The sequence below is a fragment of the Haliotis rufescens genome, unplaced genomic scaffold (assembly GCF_023055435.1).
Source record: "Haliotis rufescens isolate VD_foot unplaced genomic scaffold, xgHalRufe1.0.p SCAF_11, whole genome shotgun sequence".
NCBI classification, from domain to species: domain Eukaryota; kingdom Metazoa; phylum Mollusca; class Gastropoda; order Lepetellida; family Haliotidae; genus Haliotis; species Haliotis rufescens.
In genome coordinates, this window is record NW_025963791.1 from 42,348,287 (window position 1) to 42,362,746 (window position 14,460).

Here is a 14,460-nt window from a genome sequence, read left to right on the forward strand (position 1 = left end):
TATAGGACGAATGAGACGCTAGCACTGATGAAACACTACAACCTGTGATGACATCACTGCCCCCCACTCCCACCCCAGCTTCAAGCCAAATACACCTTCGTGCAACCACTGAACAGGCTGACAAGCTGCAGAACATGAAAGCTTGACTTGGCAGTAGGTGATATGTTCAGCTTCAATTGAACTTGACAGACTTCGCTTGAAGCCCCTTTGATTTTTTCTGCAACGGCCATTATGCTTTGAAAAAAATCAATATGATGTGACAAGATGTGTTTACATTTGAACCTGGTACTGGATCTATGTTTGAAAACTTATTTGTGATGACGGACTCCCGCATCAAATTCTCCGTTTTTAGTGTGTTGAGTATGTGGGTCTCCGTACTTCACGTGTACGTGATACTCTCTCTGTACGTGATGCTCTCTCTGTACGTGATGCTCTCTCTGTACGTAATGCTCTCTCTGTACGAGACGTGCGACACACGGGGCAGGCCTGCAGGGGTATACTGGCGATTCCTCATTTTAAAGCAATTAAGTTCTAGACAAAATCATACAAGAAGCAATCGATATTTCCTTAGGTGCATAATACGAATGCGAAATGTGAGAAGCTGTCATTTGGAAAAAAATCCATAAACTCTAGAAGACGTTGTTCTACCACAATACAGGGTCAATGAGCAAATCTCCCCTCGCCCTTCAGCATTAGGCATCATTGCAACGTTGCTTGGTCTTCATCCAAACGGCTATCACGTGTTGGACTTAAACAAATAGAGGAAAACGTGATAAAATTGTACCTGGCAGCATCGATATTCTTGAAATACTGCTGCAGTAATTGAAACCGGGCCTGTAATGCCACCTGGGTCGGTTACACGGGCGTGACGTGTTCTGTGACATGACACCTGGGTCGGTTACACGGGCGTGACGTGTTCTGTGACATGACACCTGGGTCGGTTACACGGGCGTGACGTGTTTTGTGACATGACACCTGGGTCGGTTACACGGGCGTGACGTGTTCTGTGACATGACACCTGGGTCGGTTACACGGGCGTAACGTGTTCTGTGACATGACACCTGGGTCGGTTTCACGGGCGTGACGTGTTATGTGACATGACACCTGGGTCGGATACACGGGCGTGACGTGTTCTGTGACATGACACTTGGGACGGATACACGGGCGTGACGTGTTCTGTGACATGACACCTGGGTTGGATACACGGGCGTGACGTGTTCTGTGACATGACACCTGGGTCGGATACACGGGCGTGACGTGTTCTGTGACATGACACCTGATTCGGATACACGGGCGTGACGTGTTCTGTGACATGACACCTGGGTTGGATACACGGGCGTGACGTGCAAGGACATACAGCCATAGAGCGCCACTTGTCACCTCCGGGTGAAGCTTATACAGACATAGAGCGCCACTTGTCAACATCAGTGCAAGGACATACAGCCATAGAGCGCCACTTGTGACGTGACGTGTTCTGTGACATGACACCTGGGTCGGATACACGGGCGTGACGTGTTCTGTGACATGACACCTGGGTTGGATACACGGGCGTGACGTGCAAGGACATACAGCCATAGAGTGCCACTTGTGACGTGTTCTGTGACATGACACCTGGGTTGGATACACGGGCGTGACGTGTTCTGTGACATGACACCTGGGTCGGATACACGGGCGTGACGTGTTCTGTGACATGACACCTGATTCGGATACACGGGCGTGACGTGTTCTGTGACATGACACCTGGGTTGGATACACGGGCGTGACGTGTTCTGTGACATGACACCTGGGTCGGATACACGGGCGTGACGTGTTCTGTGACATGACACCTGATTCGGATACACGGGCGTGACGTGTTCTGTGACATGACACCTGGGTCGGATACACGGGCGTAACTTGATCTTGACATGACACCTGGGTCGGATACACGGGCGTGACGTATTCTGTGACATGACACCTGGGTCGGATACACGGGCATGACGTGTTCTGTGACATGATACCTGGGTCGGTTACACGGGCGTGACGTGTTCTGTGACATGACACCTGGGTCGGTTTCACGGGCGTGACGTGTTATGTGACATGACACCTGGGTCGGATACACGGGCGTGACGTGTTATGTGACATGACACCTGGGTCGGATACACGGGCATGACGTGTTCTGTGACATGACACCTGGGTCGGATACACGGGCGTAACGTGTTCTGTGACATGAAACCTGGGTCGGATACACGGGCGTGACGTGTTCTGTGACATGACACCTGATTCGGATACACGAGCATGACGTATTCTGTGACATGACACCTGGGTCGGATACACGGGCGTAACGTGTTCTGTGACATGAAACCTGGGTTGGATACACGGGCGTGACGTGTTCTGTGACATGACACCTGGGTCGGATACACGGGCGTAACGTGTTCTGTGACATGACACGTGATAGCCAGCGAACAAATGCTGCAACTACACAGGCCTCATCCGAATTTCAAAGCTCGCCACTGCTACACATTCACATAGTTTGGATTAATTGAGGATTCATTGAGAATTGTTGGTATTTCAATGGCCTTCGGAGGATTTGACACTCACCAAATGAACTACCATAATTGTTGCTGTTTTAAACGACTTTCAAGAGGATTTGACACTCACCAAATGAACTACCATAATTGTTGCTGTTTTAAACGACTTTCAAGAGGATTTGACACTCACCAAATGAACTACCATAATTGTTGCTGTTTTAAACGACTTTCAAGAGGATTTGACACTCACCAAATGAACTACCATAATTGTTGCTGTTTTAAACGACTTTCAAGAGGATTTGACACTCACTAACTGAAAGTACCACAAAAGTTCCTATTTTGATGCCTTTCAAGAGGACTTGACAGTCACTTAATGAAAGTACCGTAATTGTTGCTATTTTAATGGCTTTCAGGCGGATTTGACAGTCATCTAATGAAAGTACCACAACAGTTGCTATTTTAATGGCTTTCAGGCGGATTTGGGACTCACTAAATGAAATACCACAACAGTTGCTATTTTAATGGCTTTCCGGAGTATTTGACACTCATTAAACGATAGTACCACAACAGCTGTTACATTTAGATTCCTTTCCTTGGACTTTAAGACAAAAAAACAACAGCCATTATTGTTGGTTTCAGATTTCTTTCCGAGGGAATGAACCACCACTAAAAGAAATAACAACAATCGTTATTAAAGTGAGCTTCCATCCCCATGGGATTGAGGAGGCAATAAAGATTGTCCACATACTCTCTGATAGAATCCAATATGGCTCCCTGATCCTAAAAGCCCGGCTATGGCTGGGCTTTGTGGGGTCTATCTATGACATGGTCAATGCGGACTCGGCTTATCTCGGCGTCAGTGCCAGGTTAAACGACAAGCTGTTGCTTCAGAAGCCATTCCCTATTAATGGCGGCAGCTACATTGAGCACGCCGCTAATCACCTGCCTCTAGATGTGTGGAAGGATGCACCATGTTAATACAAAACAAAGCCTTCATGGACAGACTGGGGTTTCTGACGTCCAGCGCATGTCAGCCGAAATGTGGTGTTTCAGTCACTTATTTCAGTCGTCAACATGACATTAGTAGACAGCTCAGCACGACATTTGCTTCTGCCTTTGGCCAGCAGTGCATCGGTGCCGTGGGACACAACATGGACAACAACGCTTAATCCTCATAGAAAATAGGAGAAGTGCCGGCTGCAAAGCAGAATCTATTTAAGCACGCACATACCGCATTTAGTTTAATTTACGATTAGACATAGTTCGTGCAGTATTCTAACGGAGTGACTTTAAAAATCCAGATTTTCGGAGACTGTTATAAAAATACTATCAAGATGCGGTTTTCTGTAATTTAATGCGTTATCGTGTACCATGTACCAAACAGGAAGTGACCTTTGTCCAATTTTCGAAGGTATCCGCTGTCGGAAATGATGGAATTAGACCGGGTCTGGCGGGGCCCTCACACAGACCTGATTTAGTTAACGTAACACTTAGAGGGGGTGTCAAACGTTCGCACGTATTTTCAAAATGTGTTTTATGAGATCGGACCTGACTACTCCCATATATTAACATACATCGCAATTGAAAATTATAAGCATTTTTCAACTTAAAAAAACCTGCAGCATCAAACATTATTCTTATATTTCAGATGTCAGGTGTACGGGTATAAGTTGAATCATAATGGAACACGCACTGAAAATTGGTAAAAAAACAACTTTTCTCTTTGTGTCAGTATAACCAACCACACTCGCAAACATATCTGTAAATGGCGTAAAAAACCTTTGAAACAACCGCTTTGAATCAAGAGATCGTTGTATGCAAAGTGACACCTCCGCGTGGAGGAACTGCATCCCCATCAAGGTGTCCACGTCCCCGCTTACGTGAACTGGTTTCGGCTGGAGATTTAAACCTATTTTTACACCCAATATTCAATAGGTTCTAATTGATGCCTCGTTTGTCTTCTTTGCGGCAGGTGGTCGTGCCTGAATATGCAAGAGGAAGACGGCGACTGTAGACAACGGCCACTTACTGATGGTGTCTTGACGTAAAGTGCAGTGATGAGGTTTACCACGGCCCCGTGTCCCCCGCCCCCCACTCCCCACCATCAAGTTCGAGCCAGAGAACACCGTATTGACGACGGCCGTCACAGTGGGTTACAGCCTAATATGTTTAGGGTTCCTGTACAGAGATGACCAAATTGTATTACGGTGGTCTGTATTTACGTGCTCACGGGAAGAACGCTCGAGCTTAAATGACTTAATCAAGCCTATTTCATGTAGGTTTTTATACGCGTGGTCGCGGGTTCAAGGGCACTCTTGCAGTGAGGTGTTGTTAGTCATCAAACCCTAGGTTAAATTCCAATTCAGACTCAGCAGGTTGTCAATTACGCAAAGTAGAATTAAGGTTTACGCTTGTGTTTCCAGTCTTATGACGCATCTTACATTTAACAATGCACATTATCCCATTCAGTAATTGCAAGCATAAATCAGTCCCTTACGCTCTGTGTTTTGAAAGTAGTCTAAATTCTATTTTCTTTCACATGTTTCACTGTTGCCGTGTCTAACACTATTAACCAGCGTCAAATATTTGCAAAAGGGATTCATTTCTATTTGATCTTATCTGAATGTTTCATGTTGGATCTGTAAATTGATAATGCTCTCAATCAAAGTGGATGTTGATTTTGAATGCGAGTCTGCCCCGTCAACGAAATACAATGTTAAGTATGAGGTGGAATGCAGTCCACTGTGGCTACAGTCCGAGGGGATGTTTGTTCAATGCGTCCGTCAATGAAGTCCCCGTTGTCCCGTGCTTCCCTCTCTCTGGCTTCCGGGCTTCTGAAGCTGGCTTCCATTTGGTAGTAAGAGGAAATCGGTGTACCCCAGCGCGCATATTTACACAGAGTGCCGTTCTGATCAGGACTCGGCTAGAACACTGGTGTGTGTAGCCAAGTGATGGCTGGGATTAATTTAAGATAGGATCATCCCTCGGGAAGACCACGTTCTGGGATTTCCACCGATAAACTTCTATCCCCAAATTGTATTAATTCAACATTTTCCGGAAAAAGACACCATTTAACTGATTCCACGTATCTCACATAGCATGCCCTAATTCTATAAAATATCGCTTAATGAAAATATCAGGTGATGTTTCAGGTTTCCCCTGTGATTCTGAAACTATCTCATTACAATAGCAGCCGCTGATAGAAACATGGCAAGGATGAATCCATCGACATCTTCCAACAACTCCCAGAAACAATCATCAGTGGCACTCACTTTACACTACGATGCAATTTCCATGGTAACACAGTAATCATCTGTAGCGCACACAGGGCAGAAGCTACTGACCACTCCTAGCCTGCACGGTCTGTCTGTCTGTCCATCCATTGACCCATCCATCCAACAGCCTCCCTCTATCTACCACCACAACACACAACCCTCCATCTCCCATCCAACAACCTCCCTCTATCTACCAACACAACACACAACCCTCCATCTTCCATCCAACAGCCTCCCTCTATCTACCAACACAACACACAACTCACTATCTTCCATCCCAAAACCTCCACCTATCTACCATCTAACAACCTCCCTCTATCTACCAACACAACACACAACCCTCCATATTCCATCCAACAACCGTCCGTCTCTCTTCGAACCAACAACCTCCCTCTATCTACCAACCAACAACCTCCCTCTATCTACCAACACAACACACAACTCACTATCTTCGATCCCAAAACCTCCACCTATCTACCATCTAACAACCTCCCTCTATCTACCAACACAACACACAACCCTCCATATTCCATCCAACAACCGTCCGTCTCTCTTCCATCCAACAACTTCCCTCTATCTACCAACCAACAACCTCCCTCTATCTTCCACCCAACAACCTCCCTCTATCTACCAACACAACACACAACTCTCTATCTTCCATCCAACAACCTCCCTATGTCTACGAACACAACACACAACTCTCTATCTTCCATCCAACAACCTCCCTATGTCTACGAACACAACACACAACTCTCTATCTTCCACCCAACAACCTCCCTATGTCTACGAACACAACACACAACTCTCTATCTTCCATTCAACAACCTCCCTATGTCTACGAACACAACACACAACTCTCTATCTTCCATCCAACAACCTCCCTATGTCTACGAACACAACACACAACTCTCTATCTTCCATCCAACAACCTCTCTATGTCTACGAACACAACACACAACTCTCTATCTTCCATCCAACAACCTCCCTATGTCTACGAACACAACACACAACTCTCTATCTTCCATCCAACAACCTCCCTATGTCTACGAACACAACACACAACTCTCTATCTTCCATCCAACAACCTCCCTATGTCTACGAACACAACACACAACTCTCTATCTTCCATCCAACAACTTCCCTCTATCTACCAACACAACACACAACCATCCCTCTAGCCATGCCATCCAACTGTAGTTCCAACAACCACTAATCTTTAGGGGAACCGTCCATCTACCAAGACAATCTTTGAGACAACTAACCATCTATATCTACACTGTTCCCACACCACTGACATAGCTATCTACCAAAACAAAACAAACCTTAACGAATACACGACACTAGATCTGTTAATGTCCCTACGTGGATCCAGAGAGGGTGGGGGTGCCCCGACCTACTCCACAACCCCCCTCCCTCCCTGCCCCCGCCCCTCCCTTTAAAAATGCTGGTTCTGCCCTTGATGTTTACACCTAAGTTCTTTTATCTATCCATCAGTTCTCCATTTCAGCTGTTATACCATATACGTGTGGCCATCTTTATTAGGCAACGTAACGTCCGCACGACGTGGGTGTACCTTGATGAGCGGGTGCAGCGGCAGGCCCTCAGCCATCCTCCCCTTCACAATCGGGTCCTTGAACTTTGACAACCGCTGGAACTCCTCACGGCAGTCCTTGATGACAATCGGGGCAACCTGGTCACGTGACTTCATCACATGGTCTTGTCCATTCCCGATATCGCCGTAGGCTGAAACAAAGGTGATGATGGTGTATCGATTGTGAGTTGGTCATTTCACCGGCCATGGACCTCGCTGTATGAAGCTTATTATTGAATACAGAACGGGGCTACTGCTGAACAAGCATTATGAACCGACATGAATATAACTGTCAATATGTCATATTCCTGCTGTGTAGACAACGCGTCTCGGGTGTGGAAGCCATGACAGCTCGGTTGTACGGGTAGCGGGTCCACACCGGACCGCGTCTACTACCCGTTGTGTTGACATTGCAATCAACAAGATAAGAACATGCTGCTTACACCAAGGACAGCGGAAGGAAGTGTCAATGCCGGCACGGAACAATGTCAATCAAAGCAATGGTATAAATAATTGCAGACTCTCTCATCAGCAGCGGTGTCGCCGATATCCAGGGTGGGAACTAGGCGGGTAACGTTGTATATTGACAATATCTAGGCGGGGTGGAACTAGGCGGGTAATGTGGTATATTGACAATATCTAGGTGGGCTGGAACTAGACTGGAAGATGGTATATTGACAATATCTAGGCGGGGTGGAACCAGACTGGAAGATGGTATATTGACAATATCTAGGCGGGGTGGAACCAGACTGGAAGATTGTATATTGACTACATCCTGGTGGGGTATGACGGTGAACTAGACTGGAAGATTGTATATTGACAATATCTAGGTTAGTTGGAACTAGACAGGAAGATGGTATATTGACAATATCTAAGTGAGTTGGAACTAGACTGGAAGATGGTATATTGACAATATCTAGGTGAGTTGGAATTAGACAGGAAGATTGTATATTGACAATATCTGGGTGGGATGGAACTAGACGGGAAGATGGTATATTGACAATATCTAGGTGAGTTGGAACTAGACGGGAAGATGGTATATTGACAATATCTAGGTGAGTTGGAACTAGACGGGAAGATGGTATATTGACAATATCTAGGCGGGGTGGAACCAGACTGGAAGATTGTATATTGACTACATCCTGTAGGGGTATGACGGTGAACTAGACGGGAAGATGGTATATTGACAATATCTAGGTGAGTTGGAACTAGACAGGAAGATGGTATATTGACAATATCTAGGTGAGTTGGAACTAGACTGGAAGATTGTATATTGACAATATCTAGGTTAGTTGGAACTAGACAGGAAGATGGTATATTGACAATATCTAAGTGAGTTGGAACTAGACTGGAAGATGGTATATTGACAATATCTAGGTGAGTTGGAATTAGACAGGAAGATTGTATATTGACAATATCTGGGTGGGATGGAACTAGACGGGAAGATGGTATATTGACAATATCTGGGTGGGCTGGAACTAGACGGGAAGATGGTATATTGACAATATCTGGGTGGGCTGGAACTAGACGGGAAGATGGCATATTGACAATATCTGGGTGGGCTGGAACTAGACGGGAAGATGGTATATTGACAATATCTGGGTGGGATGGAACTAGACGGGAAGATAGTATATTGACAATATCTAGGTGGGGTGGAACTAGACGGGAAGATGGCGTATTGACAATATCTGGGTGGGATGGAACTTGACGGGAAGATGGCGTATTGACAATATCTAGGTGGGGTGGAACTAGACGGGAAGATGGCGTATTGACAATATCTGGGTGGGCTATAGAGGGGATATATCCAACTATGGATGAAGGTCATGCTCTGTGTTCATAGTAGAGGCGGAAAGTGTTTAACAAATAGGGTTACAGGATTACCTGATATACAGACAATGGTTGGTGTTGACGGAAAGGAGTGATCGGATTGATTACATAGTACTAAGACTAATGATATAATGTTATAAATGTAAAGTCAGTGAGTGAGTTGGGTTTAACACTGCTGTTAACAGTATTCCAGTTACATCACGGCGTGTCAGCTTAATGCGGGAGGATATCCCGAAGTGATGCAGGTCTCAGACGTTAACCACTTCGGTGAAAAACGGATATGTACACACCAAGAAACATCATCAGGGCGAACCGGGATTCGAACAGCTAGGACAATGGTTACAGTGTCGACGGAAAAAAGTTAAAGATTTGATTACATGGTACTGGGACAATGGTTACAGTGTCGACGGAAAAGGGTTAAAGAGTTGATTACATGGTACTGGGACAATGGTTACAGTGTCGACGGAAAAGGGTTAAAGAGTTGATTACATGGTACTCGGACAATGGTTACAGTGTCGACGGAAAAGGGTTAAAGAGTTGATAACATGGTACTGGGACAATGGTTACAATGTCGACGGAAAAGGGTTAAAGAGTTGATAACATGGTACTGGGACAATGGTTACAGTGTCGACGGAAAAGGGTTAAAGAGTTGATTACATGGTACTCGGACAATGGTTACAGTGTTGACGGAAAAGGGTTAAAGAGTTGATTACATGGTACTGGGACAATGGTTATAATGTCGACGGAAAAGGATTAAAGAGTTGATTACATGGTACTGGGACAATGGTTACAATGTCGACGGAAAAGGGTTAAAGAGTTGATAACATGGTATTGGGACAATGGTTACAGTGTCGACGGAAAAGGGTTAAAGAGTTGGTAACATGGTACTGGGACAATGGTTACAGTGTCGACGAAAAAGGATTAAAGAGTTGATAACATGGTACTGGGACAATGGTTACAATGTCGACGGAAAATAGTTAAAGAGTTGATAACATGGTACTGGGACAATGGTTACAGTGTCGACGGAAAAGGGTTAAAGAGTTGATTACATGGTACTGGGGCAATGGTTACAGTGTCGACGGAAAAGGGTTAAAGAGTTGATTACATGGTACTGGGACAATGGTTACAGTGTCGACGGAAAAGGGTTAAAGAGTTGATAACATGGTACTGGGACAATGGTTACAGTGTCGACGGAACAGGGTTAAAGAGTTGATTACATGGTACTGGGACAATGGTTACAGTGTCGACGGAAAAGGATTAAAGAGTTGACTTCATAGTGGATTATATGGTGGTGAACCTATGTTGACCATTAAATGCTAGGGCGGGGTGGAGTGGGTGACTCCAGCACAGGCGAACCCTGGTGATCCCTGACAATGTGTAGTCTTACCCTGCTGAGTGATGTGATCCCTGACAATGTGCGTGGTCTTACCTTGCTGAGTGATGTGATCCCTGACAATGTGTAGTCTTACCCTGCTGAGTGATGTGATCCCTGACAATGTGTAGTCTTACCTTGCTGAGTGATGTGATCCCTGACAATGTGTGTAGTCTTACCTAGCTGAGTGATGTGATCCCCGACAATGTGTAGTCTTACCTTGCTGAGGGATGTGATCCCTGACAATGTGTGTAGTCTTACCTTGCTGAGTGATGTGATCCCTGACAATGTGTAGTCTTACCTTGCTGAGTGATGTGATCCCTGACAATGTGTAGTCTTACCTTGCTGAGTGATGTGATCCCTGACAATGTGTAGTCTTACCCTGCTGAGTGATGTGATCCCTGACAATGTGTAGTCTTACCTTGCTGAGTGATTTGATCCCTGACAATGTGTAGTCTTACCTTGCTGAGTGATGTGATCCCTGACAATGTGTAGTCTTACCTTGCTGAGTGATGTGATCCCTGACAATGTGTAGTCTTACCTTGCTGAGTGATGTGATCCCTGACAATGTGTAGTCTTACCTTGCTGAGGAATGTGATCCCTGACAATGTGTAGTCTTACCTTGCTGAGTGATGTGATCCCTGACAATGTGTAGTCTTACCCTGCTGAGTGATGTGATCCCTGACAATGTGTAGTCTTACCTTGCTGAGTGATGTGATCCCTGACAATGTGTGTGGTCTTACCCTGCTGAGTGATGTGATCCCTGACAATGTGTAGTCTTACCTTGCTGAGTGATGTGATCCCTGACAATGTGTAGTCTTACCTTGCTGAGTGATGTGATCCCTGACAATGTGTAGTCTTACCTTGCTGAGTGATGTGATCCCTGACAATGTGTAGTCTTACCTTGCTGAGTGATGTGATCCCTGACAATGTGTAGTCTTACCTAGCTGAGGGATGTGATCCCTGACAATGTGTAGTCTTACCTTGCTGAGTGATGTGATCCCTGACAATGTGTAGTCTTACCCTGCTGAGTGATGTGATCCCTGACAATGTGTAGTCTTACCTTGCTGAGTGATGTGATCCCTGACAATGTGTGTGGTCTTACCCTGCTGAGTGATGTGATCCCTGACAATGTGTAGTCTTACCTTGCTGAGTGATGTGATCCCTGACAATGTGTAGTCTTACCCTGCTGAGTGATGTGATCCCTGACAATGTGTAGTCTTACCCTGCTGAGTGATGTGATCCCTGACAATGTGTAGTCTTACCTTGCTGAGTGATGTGATCCCTGACAATGTGTAGTCTTACCTTGCTGAGTGATGTGATCCCTGACAATGTGTGTAGTCTTACCTTGCTGAGTGATGTGATCCCTGACAATGTGTAGTCTTACCTTGCTGAGTGATGTGATCCCTGACAATGTGTAGTCTTACCCTGCTGAGTGATGTGATCCCTGACAATGTGTAGTCTTACCCTGCTGAGTGATGTGATCCCTGACAATGTGTAGTCTTACCTTGCTGAGTGATGTGATCCCTCACAATCTGTAGTCTTACCTTGCTGAGTGATGTGATCCCTGACAATGTGTGTAGTCTTACCTTGCTGAGTGATGTGATCCCTGACAATGTGTAGTCTTACCTTGCTGAGTGATGTGATCCCCGACAATGTGTAGTCTTACCTTGCTGAGGGATGTGATCACGGCTAGTTGGGGACGGAGGCGGGGTGATGTTGCTGGCAGCGCTCCCCATGGTAGTACGGCTGAGAAATCACTCCACACTGTGCTATGTGCTTATGAATCACTACTGGTCCACGTAATACGAACGTTTCTTTAAGACGTTGCTGTAGTTCATGTTATCTGGCTTCTCCTGGAACACATAGGACTTCCTACAGCGTCATGTTCCCATGGTCTAATGGGCGAGAGATGTCCAAGGGGCCACAGCGCTGCCGATCTGCACGGCGAGGAGACTACCACTCTGGGCGAGAGATCACGGATGGTAAACACTCCCTCGCTTCTTAAACTCTGTTATCATTGTTAGTAGAAGTACAGAGCAGAAGTCTACAGTAGTGGACATCACCATGGTAACACATATAACAGGTATATAATTAGAGGCCCGAGTCAGGTTGCTATGGTGACAGGTGACACGACGCCGAGTGGTGGTACTACATTGTCTTCACTGTGTCATTTAACAGGTAGGTAGTCCCCAGCTCCATTGAAAGAACATGTGACATAAACAAACTTGATTTAACACCTAACGTGTTTTAACACCTGTCTACATGGGTCCGATGGAACAGTCTCCTGGTGCCGTGCGCGCGCTGGCCACGATGAAGGGACGAGGTGGATCAGCGGCGTGGGTGAGCGTCACTGATGCTACCGTTAGCCATACAGCTGGCGAGCGGTAATTATCGGTCTGCCGACACCTTCTGTCTCCTTTCACTGTAATGGCCACAATGATGTGCATTAGAGCAAAATGAACAATGAAATGGTGGCTCTCGATCCATATGGAGCCCCGAAAATTGACGCGGTGTTTGCTTGGGGAAAATAGTTTCGTGATAAACCGTAAATAAAGTCACGTGATCACCTCGAAGCGCTGGCTCTTGGGACTGATTGCATGTCGCTTTTAATTCAACACGGACCTGAAGGTGAAGCCGCGGCAAACAGCACCCGGTAATTACATTAGCCTTCACTGTTTCGGGCGGAATCCTACAAAACAGAGACAGCGACGGAACGAGGTTTTTCATCAATATCGAAGAACTCTTCTCAGATAATCTCAAGATAAAACATTTAGGTTTGCAACGCAGATGACTGCGAGTAAATAGTTTGAGATGAGATAGCAGACACTGTATGTTGTGTTATACGTTGGGTGAAACTGTACATAATGCCAGGTCGTCTCTGATACAAGCAGATCAAGGTGTGTTGTGACATCATGTTGTGTGGGTGACAGTGAGACTGTGTGAGGGACAGTTGGACTGTGTGGGGCGAGAGTGTGGGGACAGTTGGACTGTGTGGGGCGACAGTGTAGGCGACAGTTGGACTGTGTGGGGCGACTGTGTGGGAGACAGTTGGAGTGTGTGGGGCGACTGTGTGGGAGACAGTTGGAGTGTGTGGGGCGACAGTGTGGGAGACAGTTGGAGTGTGTGGGGCGACTGTGTGGGAGACAGTTGGACTGTGTGGGGCGACTGTGTGGGAGACAGTTGGAGTGTGTGGGGCGACAGTGTGGGAGACAGTTGGACTGTGTGGGGCGACAGTGTGGGAGACAGTTGGACTGTGTGGGGCGACAGTGTGGGGACAGTTGGATTGTGTGGGGCGACAGTGTAGGGGACAGTTGGACTGTGTGGGGCGACAGTGTGGGAGACAGTTGGAGTGTGTGGGGCGACTGTGTGGGAGACAGTTGGACTGTGTGGGGCGACTGTGTGGGAGACAGTTTGACTGTGTGGGGCGACAGTGTAGGCGACAGTTGGAGTGTGTGGGGCGACAGTGTGGGAGACAGTTTGACTGTGTGGGGCGACTGTGTGGGAGACAGTTTGACTGTGTGGGGCGACTGTGTGGGAGACAGTTGGAGTGTGTGGGGCGACTGTGTGGGAGACAGTTTGACTGTGTGGGGCGACAGTGTGGGAGACAGTTGGAGTGTGTGGGGCGACTGTGTGGGAGACAGTTTGACTGTGTGGGGCGACTGTGTGGGAGACAGTTGGAGTGTGTGGGGCGACTGTGTGGGGACAGTTGGACTGTGTGGGGCGACTGTGGGAGACAGTTGGAGTGTGTGGGGCGACTGTGTGGGAGACAGTTGCAGTGTGTGGGGCGACTGTGTGGGAGACAGTTTGACTGTGTGGGGCGACTGTGGGAGACAGTTGGAGTGTGTGGGACGACAGTGTGGGAGACAGTTGGACTGTGTGGGGCGA

The 14,460-nt window shown here is 46.7% G+C and overlaps 1 protein-coding gene across 1 annotated transcript in view; it reads right to left on the reverse strand.

The window, feature by feature from the left end:
• The window catches only part of LOC124142262 (paladin-like), a 41,809-nt gene extending 28,719 nt beyond the window's left edge, over positions 1–13,090 (reverse strand). Inside the window, exons 1-2 of the mRNA XM_046510605.2 lie at positions 12,242–13,090; positions 7,356–7,525 (exon numbers count right to left, since the gene is read on the reverse strand). Of these exons, the coding sequence (XP_046366561.2) occupies positions 7,356–7,525; positions 12,242–12,311 (240 nt within the window). The 5' untranslated portion in view covers positions 12,312–13,090. The remainder of the gene's footprint in view (positions 1–7,355; positions 7,526–12,241) is intronic.
• Positions 13,091–14,460: the final 1,370 nt, after the last annotated feature.